The sequence below is a fragment of the Carassius auratus genome, chromosome 31 (genome assembly GCF_003368295.1).
Source record: "Carassius auratus strain Wakin chromosome 31, ASM336829v1, whole genome shotgun sequence".
Classification (NCBI taxonomy): domain Eukaryota; kingdom Metazoa; phylum Chordata; class Actinopteri; order Cypriniformes; family Cyprinidae; genus Carassius; species Carassius auratus.
In genome coordinates this window covers 12254358-12271048 of record NC_039273.1, presented here as the reverse complement: position 1 = coordinate 12271048, position 16691 = coordinate 12254358, and the positions used below count along the sequence as shown (strand labels likewise).

The following is a 16691-nucleotide window of genomic DNA, read 5'->3' as shown; positions in this document are numbered from 1 at the left end:
TATTTTATTTATATTTTATATATTTCTACTGGTACACTATCAAGGCTATCAGCAGAAGTGTGCTGTTGTATATGTGCACATATAAATGGAAACAAATAAGCCTTAACAACAATACACATGCAGTAAATTCTCTCCAGTTTCAAGAAAGTAAAAGTAAGTTTACGGCTGCTGTTTTCGAGTGAAAACATGTTGGTGTCGTAATGACAGATGAATGACAGCAAACCACTGTTGTCTCTCACTCAAGCACATACAAACACTTAAACGTGACCACACACACATACACACACACACACACACACAGAGATAGTGCTGTAGAGGTTAGAGTCTGGGTTGTGTTTGCTAGGATCTGGTTAGCCTTCACATTCTGTTTTTTTAGTCCAATGTTACCTATGCTCTGATGACATGGTCAACATGCCAGGACTATGAGTAATGATTATTTCTCACTCATTCTCTAATTCCCTCAAAAAACCCACCAAGTTCAACCATACTATCATATCGGGATTCACAATATATGATGAAAGTATTGGTTATCAGCCAGTATTAGTGATCGATTATTTGTCATTATATATAGTCAATATAATATTTAGTCAGCTGATATAAGATACCTTTTTGACAACTAGTATAAAATGTATGTTTATTTAGTAAAATTATAACAATAATAATAATAATAATAGTGCACAAAATAATGTTATTTTTTCTTGCCTTACTTCCAAATACTGCAAGAAAAGTCATAATTCTCTCTCTCTACATAGCTCTTCTTATCCAGAAAGTTAAAATAACTCTAGCTTCTATTTTGGAAGAGCTGTTTCTATCTTCTCTTGTCTGCCAGATGAGCTGAGGATTGTGTGAGCACTTGTAAGGCATGATGTGGACTACTATTTGTCAAGTGTTCTAAGTGTAGGTGCAGTCTCCCCTATCTCTCACACCTCTACAGGGACAGGTTATTTCCACTAATCGAGACACGAGACAAGGGCTGGCGCGAGATTGTATCAGTATGTCCATTCCTCCATGAAACATTTCTTGAGGCTACATTCTAACAGAAAACCCACTACTTATATTAAGACAAGCTAGTTTGGGGTCAGTAATGTTTTAAAATATTTTTGACAGAAGTCTCTATTTCTCTAATTCTTTAAAATGCAGTAAGTATAATGTCATATAATGTGAAATATTATTAGAATTTAAAATAAAAGTATTCTATTTAAATGTCACAATTGATTGATTTAATGTGTCCTTGTTTAAAAAAATAAAATAAAATACTGTCCCCAAAATTTAAGCAGTATAGTGTATATGCAAATGTATATGTATATGCAAACAAAAATGTATATGCAAAATACCTTTATGACCCAGAGTTCATAATTTAAAAACTGGTACCCTTTCAGTTCATAAATGTGGATTTGAAATGAATCGGCAATGTCCCACACGAAACTGAACTAGAATTTGACAGTAATGACAGTAAGAAACTTTCAAACAAGCAGTTGTCGAGCCAACATTCATATATTGTCTTGACAAACTTTGATTCATACTCAGTTTACTTTTAGCTTGCAAGCAGGTGTATCTAACTATCATCTTGTTACCTGAATTATTAACTGACGCTCTGTTTGCGAGTGATTTCTCTTAATTTCAGGGATGGGAAAATGACAAAGAAAAAAGGAGAAAAAAAATCCCACCTATGATTAAAATGACACTTAAGGGTCTACATGGACTAAAGAAGAAACACAGATGGTGTTTCCGCAATGCAGAAAGCATGAAGCCTACCCACAGAGAACATATAAGCCTAAAAAACATGTAAATCAGCTGTTTATGACAGTTGATAAACAAAGATATAGACAGGTGTCAGAGAAAGGCCTATCGTATTTCCCTTTCTTCTCTTGAGGTTTCAGACTCCCTACTGGCTCTGGGAATCTTGGGCTTCAAGTCCCACCAACACCCTCTCATTAAACCCTTCCCCTCATCGGTCTACAGATTCATGTCATGCCAATCAAGCAGCACGGCAAGGATCAGAGTTATTATCAAGTTAGCAAAGGAAAAGCAGGGTGCTTCTTTTCAATACCTTGCCACTGGATGATCGAGAGGGGGAAGAGCAGCCTCACTCCTCTTCTTTATTGATTTTTCTTGCTTTATATAAAGAATCTACATTCATGTCTTGCCTTTATCCATTTTATAACTTCCTGTCTACACAGATTTTTTTTTTTTTTTAAGTACAATGCAGTGCACCAAGTGGTTTTTACAATGTGCAAAGAAAAAGGGTTTGGTTTCAACGGACTGTTGCAATTTATAATTTGTATTACCTTTCTAATGCCTGGCCATTAATAAAACATCTTCCCCCCTCCCCTTCCTCCTTCTCCTGTAGTTTTGTTCCCCGTCACCATGTTTTTTCCCCTCTAGTTTTTTGTGCCTGTTTCCCCTCAAGAGTTGCAGCTGCCTTCGATGTTCTGCGAATCTCCATGTTTTCTTTTCTTGAAAACACGGCAGCGGTGGAATAATTGAATCCCACGGATGAAGCCAGAGGATTCAGAGCACCACAGTTAGTACAGCGTGCTGTTTAATATGTCGATCTGGTACTAAAAGGCTTCCTTTCAAATACTTGAACAGTGAGGTGTGGAGCAAACCTCTGACTGAGAGGAAACATGCAGACAGACCTTCTCTAATGAAGCATGGCCTCGCTGTAGCTTTTTATGGACAATTTTTATATTTTCATTTTAATGAAATGTGAAATTTTCATGTTAATGAGTAGTTGTTTCAACCTATTACCATTGACTGTTGTTTTAATCCCACTAAAATATACATTTCAATTAAAAAAAAAAAAATTTTTTGCATAACTTACAATTATTTTCATGAAACTCAAACTGAACACTCAAAAACTCTAAATAACTTTAAAGTAGACGATGATACTTCAGCGTGTCAAAAGAACAAAATAAATAAATAAATGTAAAAAAATTATAAATTTGGAAAATTTATCATGCAAAACTTTTGTACAGTTTCGAAAGACTTTGAATAACACAAGCTGTTTAAACTGCCATCTACTTTCCTTTCATGGAAAAAAAGCAGTTCAGTCATTCCGCTAAACTTCTCATTTTTTGTGTTTCACAGAAGAAAATAATATGGGACTGCACATAATGAAAATGAGTAAGGGGTCATGCATTTTTCAACTTTTAAAAAACATTTGGTTCCTGTTCCACTGCCCTACATCTTGCATGTTTAACTGCACAACTGCATTCTGTGTCAATGGCCCTTAAGTGATTGAAAATGTTTTTTGCAGTGGTTAAAGTAAGTAAGTAAGTAGTTTCCAACCTTTTGATCTAAGTACCAGGAGTCAAACAGAGTAGTACTGACATCTGGCCATTTCATTACTTGAAGTAAAATGCCGCTGCTGGTGTGAAAAAGTACAATCTTTCCAACTGTAGGCTGGGGGCAAAACACAAAGTCCCTAAAATCTCTGCTTGATAGAAGAATAGCCCCAAAACTACTCAAATAAGGGGCATATTTCCAGTTCAGAGGAAGGCAAAGACACACATAGAAAAGCTGTCTGAAACTGTGAGATACAAAAACACTAAAATAAAAAAGTAACACAGACAGAAAGGAACAGAAGCACTCTGAACAGCCAATAAGATAACAGCATTTTTCTGAGCACCAATTTGTAAAATACTGTACAGTCACTAATTTCCAGCCACTTATGTAATAGACACTGATGAATCAAGATTACTGCTATTGCAGGACTAAAACAGTTCCTTTTGTTTCCATTCCAAGTTTGCAGTTGATGTCTTCATCTGTATTTTGTCGTATTTCATCTCTTTAAAAAAATGATGTAGATGAAGTATGCTGATGAGAGCACGTCTGTCATGCTCTATTAGTTATGTTTTGGTTAAAACATCAAAGTTTTGATCTTAACAAATGCTTAAAATATTAAAAAGACTTGATGCATGATGCATTTCCCCCTTCAACTTCATTTGTCTTCTTCAGATGTGTGCAACAAGTTCAGTCAAACTGATAGCGGAGAGCTTAAAACGAACAAAACTTGTTCTATGCTGTCCTCAAGGCTCAAAAGAACTGTGAATTATGCTTCGCATAGATTATTTTTGGCCTAGCTTCTTCAAGAAGAGGTGAAAATGGCTTTACCTTCTGAGAAATATCTCATCTCAAGCTGCGCTGGCCAGAAATCTCACCCTTGTTATCTTAGTCTCTGTTTCTGTGTTATTGCATCCTGTTAGTTTTGGAAAATGCTTCAACATAGGCCTAGGTGTAAATCTAAACTGAAAAACAACATCACACACACTGAGAAATGCCGAGCAGTGTCGGCATCAGGTTTAATGTCTGTATCACTCAATGACTTCAAGCTGACTGATACAGAAAACAGTATTCAAACCCATGGACACACTTCCAAACACAGATGTTAAAGCTGAGTGGACAAACTCTGGCAGAGAGCCACACACTCTTACTTGCTTTCAGAACCCCTTTGGCCTGGTCTCTGATAAGGAAAATGGACAATCAATTAAGAGAGAATTGGGGCTTATTTTGTAATATAAGAATATAAGGCACAAGACTTAACTGTCCCTCTTCATTAATTTAATGCATTCTAGCTGATTATACTGACCCCAAGCGTCAAATGTAATCCTCAGTGGTAGGTGCAGGCAGTGCCTAATAATAATAAAATTATTAATATTAATATTATACAACAGTGCAATTACAATACGAATAATGTTTTTTCTTCTTTGCTTTTAAATGTTAAACAATAGGACTTTATTTTGGCAGAAATACACAGGGAAACTTCTCTTCTGAAATACTTCTCTTTTGTTGACAACAGTTATTATAAAGCTTTTTCATTCCAAACTTGGGAAGATGTTTGGTGCATGTTACATTTTCAAATGCACGTTATATGTGACTCGAACTCATAGCGCTTGCAAAGATTGAGTTTACTACAACAGCATTTACTACAAACAATGAAATTATTTTAAACAAATGGACTGCACTTTATTTTGAAAAACACAGCACATCAGATCACATTAGAATTTGATAATCACACTAAACCATTTCATGTTCTAAGGCATTGTTAGAATTAATAAAAAGTTGCCAGCCAACTGGCGAGTAACACTTTGACTTTTACTTATATTTGGCACTTGGTGAATGTGAATTTTAGGCCCTGGTTACAGGTGTTTACTTACACTTATTATGGTAAAACTGGACTACAAGCACTGACATGGGCACCAGTGACTCACAGTCAGTCTGTTATTGTATGCATCTCAGCACACCATGAAACTGTTGCTAATTGCTTTCATATTAAGAAGTATCCAGGCAATCTTGGTGTCCGTCCAAGACCACCTTCAAGATGAGAAATACTGTGAGTCATGCATGCAACTTCCACTTTGAGGAGAGAACGAGAAACTACAAGCATATTCATGGTTAGTGCTTTTTTTATGCGTGCATGTGTGTGTGTGTGTGGGGAGGGGGGGGATAATAGACTCAGATTCAAAGCGTTGACAGCAGTAAAAATTGAGAGGGTATTTTATTGCCTTCTGAGGATGGATTAATGTCATAATCTTGGTGAAAGATTCAGTGACCTGCTTCAAGTGTAATATACACTACCGGAGCAGAGTGTTTTCATTTCTTCACAAACCTTAGGGAGCTCCTGTCTAGATATTTTTAGTCAATAGGAAGAAGAGAAAAAAGATTTCTAACTTCCCTTCTTATGATCTTAGTCTTACAAGTGTATGTTCTCAGCATAGAGTAGCAATCCAAAAACTTAAACAGAAAATTATTTATTCCAACACTTGAAGTGCCTTGACTCAATTTAGTCTGTGACCTAAACATAAGGTCATTAGCAACCAATCATATTCCATTACCATAAAAAATTAAAGGATTTGTTTTCAAGGAAATTAAAAGAACAGTTTAACCGTTTCTATTGGAATTCAAAAAGAGAACCTTTTGTCAGAGGCTGCGCTCACTAAGACAAGCATGCTTTCACTGCCAGAGCATGAGTCTCACACTTCTTCACTTGTGGATCACCGTTTTTAATGAAGGCAGTCCTCCTCACTCTGCTCTCTTGTTTTCTCTCTCCTCTAGCTTGATTTCCTTTGGCACATCTGAGAAGGAACCCGCCGTAGATGACTCCATGCAAGGTTTCCAATGCTAAAGAGTGGGTGTGTTCCAGTGAAGAGCCCGAAACCCCATCTCTGATGCAGTCAAAACGGACCAGCATGGACAGCGAGCTCATCCGCGTTCTATCTAAGGCTGTGGAGGATCTCGGCCTGGCTTGGCCAGTCTTAAATGGTCAGTCTACTCTGACTGGTGTGCAGCACGGAGCATGGACCCATCCTCTGTTGATGTGTCCCACGTGCTAACCATTCTACAAGAGGTGCACACCTTCCATGCTCGAAGTGTATTCGCCATCGAGGCGAATCACTCTCATGTAGCTGGCCAATCAGTCAGTAGAAACGACTTAGTCATTAAAGCGGTCATATGATGTGATTTAAAATATTCCTTTCTCTTTGGAGTGTTACAAGCTCTTGGTGCATAAAGAAGATCTGTAAAGTTGCAAAGACTAAAGTCTCTAATCCAAATAGATATTCTTTATCAAAGTTAAGACTCTTCCGCGCCCCCCTAAAATGGCTCACATAAACATGCCCCCACATGTCTACGTTACTATGTGGATTTGCGTAATGTCACCCAAATGTTCATGCAAAGAAAGAAGGCATGGTGCAGCAGTATATATATATATATATATGGGGCCCTTCCTCTGAGCCATTCCAATTGGCTGACTTAAAACCACCCTCTTTTAAGCTCTGGCATCGGTCAAGCAAGTGGGTGACCTGCAAGTACTGACATTCAGTGCTTCCTGACTTGAGGTTGAGCCTAACCACTGTAGAGGTGTCCTCAAACTGACACACGGCTATGTGCTGAAAAAGTGCTCTCCACTTTGTTAGATTACAAGTTTTCACCCTTCTAGCACTCCCCAAGTAGAAGGTGAGCAGTATCCCAGTCTACTATGCCGGATGTCGGCTCTTAGAGTGTATGAGTTTCCAAGCAAACCATACCATTACCAGAACATGACGTGTAAACTCTGCTGATCTCTGATTGGCTAGAGAGAACTGTCACTACCTGCATCACTGAACTTGCGATACAAACACAATAGAACTGCTAGATTTAAATCAGCACAGCCAGCAAAGGATTGAACGCAACTGTTTTTAACCTTTTTTAACAACCAAAAAATGGCTGTTTCCTTGTCTGTTGAGTACAGACGTTCTTCTCGTTGATAGCAGAGGAGAGGATCCAGCAGATCCACACATAAGAAAGCTACAAAATTTCAAATGAAGCACATTTCACTAAAAGAAGTAACTGCAGTTGAAGAAACTGGAAATTAAAGCTGCAGTCTGTAATTTTTGACGCTATAGCGGTAAATAAACAGACCTGCTTGCGTCTTGCGGAAGAACATCGTAGCCGGATCTACTTCTCTCTGTTTATGTCTATGAAGAATCACAAAGCTACTGCGTTACTCCGCCGCGGTAGGCTACCTCTACCCCTGAAGCAATCTAAAATAGTCTGAATATAAACACTTATTATAGGGGCACCCTAGTGATTCAGGACAGGCTAAAAATGGATTCATGGTGTACTCGCTTATTATATACATTTTGTAAATTTTGAACATAAAAAAAGTTACGGACCACAGCTCTGATTGGTTGTTTCTTACTGGGAGCAGTGTATTTCTGCAAATGGCAATAGGACCACTGGGAGGAGCCAGAGGAGCTTGATTTTTTCACAGATTATCTGTCTCATATTCTACTGTCAGGACATAATGACAGGTTTAACACATATGTAAAAAATACATTTTTACAAAAGTTACCTACTGCAGCTTTAAAAGATCTATAGCTATCGAGCACTTTCATTTCTAATATTTTTTCCCACTGGCTGGTTGAAGGAAAATACTAACAATAGACTTGTCTTAGCAGTCTCAGTGTTTGGACGTGCTATAAAACAGAAATGAATCAGAAAAATGTGCCTCCCATTTGAAATCAGCAGTCCAGCGATGCATGTCAGAAATAATAACTCAAAATGTCGGTAATAAGCTTGTTCATCCCATTAAGTGGAGCCAAATGTCATGCCAGGCCACAGATCCTGCTGAAGTTTTACTAATTTAATTATACAACAGAACAACATACATGTAAATGCATGTCCGTATCAGTTTCAATAAATAGCTTCAGGCCCATTTAATATGGAAATATTGTGCAAAATAGCTGTGAATGTTTGAATAGGTGTTTCTCAAAATGTTGAGTCTTGGTGGAATGATCACACACCTCGGAATATTCCACACACTTTTATTTGTTATCTTTTAATTTTGTGTCCAACTATCTATACAGTATAATAAAAATAAACGTAGCAATGAGATGGAAGGAAAGGCACAAAGAACGTTTAGTTAACATGTTTGATTGATTCAAATGACACAAACTGACCTGTACTGATGTAAAATTAGCAGAATAATGAAAGCTTATACTTTCCTAGCTTCTGCTTTACTTCTGCCCCATTCACTTGACCTCATTCTTCTGTTTGGTTAAATAACTCATCTGCCAGTTTCCTAGTCCAGTAAATCTCTTTTGTTGTGAAGTGGGCTGTTTATCTAAAACCAGTCAGACTCACTCCTGCTTCCTCTCTCTTCATTTCTTTGAGCCAGTGGACTTTGCGTTTTCCACTTGTTGAAGTCAAAGTTTGCAGAAGTAAAAGACTGATCAATCAAGCCAGTTAATCAGAAAATATTTGGCCATTTTTGAGGTAAACAATGAACAGTGAAAAAAAATGTCCATGTATAATGCACAATTTACACACATTACATTTTTTCTAACACTACTAAGTGAAAGCGAATATATAAATACTCTGTAAATATAATATGTAAACACATATGTAAATATAATATGTTCATTTAATTTAATTTTTGTTTTTCAATTTTTTACGTTTTTTAAGCCACCCTGCACTCTACGCATTATCATCAAGAAATAAAATGATATGACATAAAATAAGATAATATAATATAATATAATATAATATAATTTAGCTATACAATATAAAATTTTAATCATAAACTTAAATTAAATTTAAACCTGAATAATGTCTATGTCACAGAGAAACATGGCTTTGCCTCAAAATGCAGAAAACAATATAAAGTAGTGCTGGTTTTGAAAAACATCCAAAAGGAAATGAAATAACTGTTAACGTGGAAATATGAAAGAGCCAGTTAAAACAGGTTAACTAAATTTTCCCTCAGTGCCATTTAAGATTTTGATCTGCTTCTGGGATATTCCACTGGGACTGGAGAAGACATTCCTGTTGAATACAATTTCCATCTAAGTGAGCCTTGATGAGATTCCTCTCTGCCACAGGCAAACACACAGCGAAGCCACATGAGTGGTGATGTATTTCATAAACATGAACGATACATGTAGGCTACAGTACACTGTAGTTTGTCAGAGACTAAGGTCAGTGCTTGTGCCAGCCTTACTATTATAAGACTTTTGTGTTTCTGAAGATATCTGCTTCTGGGTGATTCACAGATCCTATGGGGTCAGACTTTTAGAGCAGTTAAGACAGCAAAGGCTTCCTAAGTTTTCCACTGTGTACACATAGCTGGGCAGAGGTCTCATAGGCCTCTGTGGCCTGTTTGGCGTCTAATCACAAAGCATTATATGGAAATTAAGCTTTTTATTTCAGGATTCCATGGTTGGTGTGGCCGGGTAAGTCATTTCTGCTTTGCCACAGAGTAAGAGAGCTGTCTGCATAAAAGAGTTAAAATGGAAGAGACAACAAGTGAACCGAAGGAAAAAGAGATCTGGAGTTAATGGAGGAATACACATAGCCAACAACTGAACTAACAGCTCCTCTTAAGAAAAGGTAATTTTTTTAATGTGTCCGACTGAAAAAATAGTATTTTTATTGAATATTGATGGAAATTTTAAAAACGACTAGGAGTTTAGTTTTCCTGTAGCGCCATTTTATGTTTTGTGTGTGTGTGTGTTATGAAATAGAATTATGATATATATATATATATATATATATATATATATATAATATTTAAGTAAATGCTTAATCCAAATAATTACTCCATTTGTTATTTAAATAAATAAAGAAAATTCTATTAAATTTGAGACTTCAGGTATTTCAAAACGCAACCAACTTTTGTTTTGTCTTAAGAACTTGAATATTATTCTGTTTTTAGTAAATGAACATCATGGAGCTACATTCCTTCACTTCAACAACTCAGATTTTCTCTACTGGCCTCTAACAAAGCTTACCAACATATAATAGTCCTTTGGGTTTTGTCCTGAAGTAAACGGGCAAACAGTAACTTGTGTTTAATTGTGAACCACTGGCATTGACAAGCATACAAAAAACAGAGCCTAAACAAACCAACATTTATTTAAAAGCTCTTTGTTTGACTGCAGCCTGTGGGTAAATGACCGTAGAAGCTGGGTATTGTAATCCCCAACTACAACACAACAATTTACAATGCTTAAGAGCTGCTGTCAGCAGATAATATTATTTTAACACAAGCTTCACTAAAAAAGATGCTTACAAAAAGAGTGGAACTCTTAAAACAAGACAGCAAGGACCTTTCTGATTCATTTTATTTAGCATGTGAAGCATTATTGTGGCTGGAGTCAGCTTTTTAAACTTTAAACACTTTTAACAGAGCTAATCATCACAGTCTTGAGCATTTTAACCTACAGGATCTACATTTCTAGCTACTTACAGTAATTACCAAACAACAAAGAATCAAAAGTACTTAAAACATACTTAAAAAACTTATTGGATCTCCTAAAGAGCTAGACCAATGTATTCAATTAGATCAGAGGAAGAATGCCAAAAGATTTAGGCATGTTTGATTATTACAAATTAATCCAAAATTAATAATCCGGTTATGAACTGAATGCTGCAATAGGGACATGTTATGCTAACATTGTGCAGTGTCTAAAAAAAAACATAATATGTTATTTCCTGAGATCTGACTTGCACAGTTTTAACACTCCCAGTGTGTACATAAACACATAAACACACATGTACACATTGCATGAACTGAAAATGCAGTTAGTATGATACTTCTCCCACTTGGGCCACTAACAGTGCAAGGAGCATTCAATCATCTCATTAAAAAAAAAAAAAAGATCACCTCGGCTCAAAGAAAACCCAATAGCCAGCTGGTGTCAGTTGATTTAAATTTTTCAGGACACAAATGGTTGATTTTAATGTCCAAAGAGTATCAACGATGACAAAAATAAGTTCAAATACTATGCCACTGATTCAAAGGGACCCATAGTCAGATTTAAAATGTAACGCTCCAATAAAAACATTTAAAAGAACAATGTTGAGAAAGTGACAAATTGTAATTCCTCGTTCCATTTAGAACAGCTTTTGCAGACATCAGAACTCATGCCAGGGCTGAGCTGTCAATCAGCCTGAAAACGGTCAACTAGTCCTCAGTGTTCAAGTCAAAGAAGTGCTAGGTACAGTGTAGCAAAAAACAGCATTTAAAAAGACTCAATTAGACTGAAATCTCATAGGGAAACCACTGCCAAAGAATCCTTTACAAATGATTTAATCAGCTATGAGTACTGTATGTGGGTGCATGAGTACAGCAGTATTTTCAACACCCAAAAGATGTTTTTCAAAGAAAGCCAAGCTAAGTAACATCCACTTCCATCACTCAATGTACTACTGCAATTTCAGAGACAGATTTTGACTACTAGGCCACATTATTTAGTCAAAAAACAAAAAACTAAATCCAAGACTGACATCGAGACCAAGTCATGAATGTACAAAGCGCTCCTCAGAGATAGAAACCAGATATTGTCAAGACCAGCACTGTGTGGAGGAAAAGAGAGAAATCTCCCAGAGGACTGATACTTTGCACATATATTTTCATTTTTAAAGCAAATATCAATCTCCGACTGAACAGTCAGTAAAGGTTAGGTATTTATGAGCTCACTGGGAGTGTGGCAGGTACAAAGGCCCAACTGTGGGCGGCAAGAAATTGACCAGTCTTTATGCATTGAGTGTTAGTTAATACAGCGTAAACAGGCTTCAGAGCTTTACTTTCTGACACATTTACAGCTAAAATTAAAAAGCCATGTTTCATCATGTCCTCTAAGAAGAGAAATGTAGCGTAACCTGGCACATTACATAGGGCAGGCAAGGGAAAATAATTATTTGATAAGAGATGGCAGACGTCTGATCACTTAGATAATCATGGCAGCTCATTTCCTATTTTATTCACTGCAGACCTTTTGGCCTGTGATGTATATTTCCATTAGCATTTTTCAGGCCAAAGACCAGAGAGACGAAGGTTGAGAATGGTGAAAAAGACTTATCCAAATATATCCACAAACCGAGATTACTAAATAATGACAAAATTAAACAAATGTGATATTGTTGCCAGATGCTGGTATCCAGTATTTGGATGATGAAAAATGAAAACAATAAATAAATATGAAAAAAAGGTGATTGGATCTGTCCAATTGTATGAATAAATATAACTGAGTTAACTAAGCAAACTTCCACCTAGTCTATTACAATATTCTATTCACAATATTACAATATTCTTATGTCCCTCCATAATTTTTTATCAAGATAACAAGATCCTGATTTCCCCATCCATTTGGGGTGAAAATAAAATAATAAATAAAGGCATGTAACATGAAATAAATGTTTATAACATAAAAAAACAATGCAACAATGTTTCAAAAAGCAGGTTGCAAAAACAAGAACAACGATGTTAAATCATTCTGATGTCACTGAAGCTGAATAATGAAACTGAATGGCTATAAACTCAGTCTATTAACCAGTTACTCCATCACAAACCAAAACAGAGAGACACAGACTAAGATCTTGAATCAAACCATCACTAAAGACAAGTGAAAATACACAGATCATTCTCTGAGCTCATATTCAAGACCTAAACATCCAGCTCTGACAGGAGACTAAGCAAAAGATAGGGTAAGAGAGAGCAATTACTCAAAGTGTTAAAACTGCTGGAAGGCTATATACTTCTGCCCCCATTCTGTTTAATAAACAAGACAAGCCAAGTTTTTAATCCAGCCAACATTCCGAATTAAGTCATAAAGGATAAAATGCAGAGTAACTTCTTGTGTTTGACACCTCCGATTTAAAGATTTATAACTCAGAAACAGTAGAGAAAAAAACTACAACTTGTGATATAATACACACAAGAATCTCACATTAAACTGAGATTTATAAAGTCATACCAACAAAACGCGAACAGTTCACAAGAGTTGCGTGAGTTTCACAACTGGAACTTGTGGTTGGATGGGCATTCCATGAACATCGATGAATGTTTTGTTTTTTTTTAAGACGGGAGACTTGATGTTTGAGTACTACTGTACACTTGAAGACCAGATTAAACCAATGAGTTTTACTACGACGAGTCAAATCCTCCCTCGTAGGCTTCTTGTTGAAGAGAAAGTTGCTTTAGTGTCAACATCCAGTCTGGCAGTATAATGCACTGATAGAGTTCCACCCCAGTGATTTATAATCTACCAACTATTATTAAAACCAAAGACTGGATCGCGAAAACCTTCTGTTTCCATTTTGCCCACCACTCTCAAAAATATGACACAGCCAGATATATGTAGTGTAGTTGTAGTGTCTATAAAACTCCATCTGAAAAGGTTTACATTTTGTGACAAAATATCCACGGATACTATCTAAAACAGATGGGAAAACTCTACTGCATTTATATCGACAAGGTGAAGTAAGCCACATATTGACAAAAAACTCATCCATCAGCTAAAAGGGCAAACTGACTCTAAACCAAAACATAAAATGTGACCCTGGGCCACAAAACCAGTATTAAGTGTCGATTTTCCCCAAATTGAGATTTAAACATACTGTTATGTTGTATAAATGTTATACATACTGTTTACTATACACTCTTTCCATTGATGTATGGTTTATTAGGATCGGACAATATTTGGCCGAGATACAACTATTTGAAAATCTGGAATCTGAGGGTGCAAACAAATCTAAATACTGAGAAAATTGCCTTTGAATTTGTCCAAATGAATTCTTAGCAATGCATATTACTAATCAAAAATTAAGTTTTGATATATTTACGGCAGAAAATGTACAAAATATCTTCATTGAACATGATCGTTACTCAATATCCTAATGATATTTGGCATAAAAAAAATCTCTAATTTTGACCCATACAATGTTTTTTTTTTTTTTTTTTTTTGGTTATTGCTACAAATATACCCCAGAGATTTAAGACTGGTTTTGTAGTCCAATGTTACAAATGGTGTTCATGTCTTCCATCTTAAAGTACAGACATCCCAGCACAATGCCGGAAAAGCGGGGAATCAGGAAAGAAATCTATCCAAACCACAGCACCAATGGTTTTAGTCAGTTATAAATGAGGAGCAATTGTTAACATTCCCCTCTGACAAATCAATTCAGAACACTTTGCATGTCATGGACTACAGACACTCTATAACATTAAAGTCATAGTATCAGAGATAGATTACTTGATTTGCTAGCAGGTTGTTGCTTTGTCAGTAAAATTTGTCAAACATGTCGATGTAGTATAATACTGTAGTATAATGTAACTGAAGCTCACAATTCAACTGAAATATTTAAAGTAAAATGGTTAGTTTGCTTATTTAAAAAAATGTCTTCAAAAGTTATAAGAATATATGAAGTTGACATAAATATGAATGTAATAAAATAATGTAATATGTAATATTAACATTATATATATATATATATATATATATATATATATATATATATATATATATATATATATATATATATATATATATATATATATATATATATATATATATATATAATTTTTTTTTTTCTTGGAATAATCCTGACCAGAATATCTCAAATACAGTAGATCTGTATTATCAATGCAATGATAGTAAACTGATCAGATAATGCACAACACTGAGCCTTAAATTTAAATATGAAATACTGCCTTTGTACATCTATCTGGATATCTGTAAAAAAAAAAAAAAAAAATATATATATATATATATATATATATATATATATATATATATATATATATATATATATATATATATATATATAGTTTTTTTTTTTTTTTAGATGTATATTTGTTAGAATTGTAATATGACCTGTAATTAAACCCGTTTATTTTAAAGTGTTCATGTATGGATACACTGATAATTATAAATTTCATGTCCTCTATAATTATTTTGCAAAGCTGCCTGTACTTACAAACTGTTACCAGCAATCCATAATAGTAACATTTATTTACTCATGTAACATATACAGTACACTCAAAAATATATGTTGCTCAAAAGTGTACAGCTACATACATACATAAGTCAGTCTTTAGTATTTATACCAATGTCCCTTTAATAGGGTATTCTACAGTCTTTGTTTACACTCATGTCCCATCCTTGTAAACTAGGGATAATGAAAAGCTCATAGAAGATAATGTACCTTTTAAAGCCTTTGCTCAGTATAATTGGATGCTATCTTATGTCAAAGTGCTATTCTAAGGCAAATGAAGCAGCTCAGACCATACAAAGAGACTCCAGCTGAGAACTTAAGACTATTACTCTCTCAATCAGTGAAAGAGCTATACTGTCATTCCAGTGACACAAAAACTGTTTAGACAGCCCTTTGGTAACATAATTCAATAGCTAAAAAAAAAAAAAATCCTGGGGACTACTGAATGAAATGACACCTCTAACTAGTTGTTCAACATGAAGTTTGAGTAAAGTACATATATCGTATCTTAAATATCAACAAAATGTCACTTTACATAACAGTGTACATATTACAGCCACTATACAAAAACAAGTTTTAATTTACTTATTCTGAATATTGTACATTTATGATCCCACATGAAAAAATACTATAGTAATTTATAGTAAATAAGTGCTTGAACTGATTTGTGGTAATTCTATAGCCTAGTTGCTGTGGTAATATAACAGCTATAGTAATATAAACAAATCCCTTTACCCTATACTGTACTAAGCTTTCTACAACTATAGAGTATATTATACTACAATAAAGTACAGTTTACTGTAGCAATACCTTGAGTATACTACAGTATGTATTACAGTTTATCAGTTCACTACAGTTACTACTACAGTATGCAGGATTCATTAACAAAGTATCCTACAGAGTAGCCTAATACACTTTATTATAGTACGGTTCAAAAACACTATAGTATTTACAAGTGGGATGTAATGTGGGCATTGCACTGTAATTTGAGACAATGTTTCCACAAATTATTTCTAATAATAACATAAATATTTTCGACTGCTCAGTAGACAGATGAGGCTCAATTTAAATAAATATAATTCCGTAAGTCGATAATGAACACAGTGTTGTAATTGCATGACTTGGATCGCCTACCGCAGTTGACTACGAGCAGCACGATGATCAGTGTGAAGTTGCGCTGGCACCCGTGCGTCTCTTTCACTGTTCCTCTGCGCATTTCTTCTGCCTCTGAGCGCTCTTACATCCAGCGCAAGTTCTTCTCGCAGGTCAGTGTTATAGCTGGAGAATGCAGAGCTTTTTGGGGCTTTACTAATCCTCGGGTGTCCGCAGAGGTGTAATGTTGTAGGCGGAAGGTCCTCTGCTCTGCTCTCTCCTTCTCTTGCTCCTGTTTGGAGTTCGACTTTCTTCAGTCCTCTCAAGAAGAAGTTTCCACA

General features: G+C 35.5%; 1 protein-coding gene across 1 annotated transcript in view; it reads right to left on the bottom strand.

Moving 5' to 3' along the window:
- The window catches only part of LOC113050560 (inactive tyrosine-protein kinase transmembrane receptor ROR1-like), a 104201-nt gene extending 87544 nt beyond the window's left edge, over window positions 1-16657 (bottom strand). Inside the window, exon 1 of the mRNA XM_026213624.1 lies at window positions 16393-16657. Within this exon, the coding sequence (XP_026069409.1) occupies window positions 16393-16474 (82 nt within the window). The 5' untranslated portion in view covers window positions 16475-16657. The remainder of the gene's footprint in view (window positions 1-16392) is intronic.
- Window positions 16658-16691: the final 34 nt, after the last annotated feature.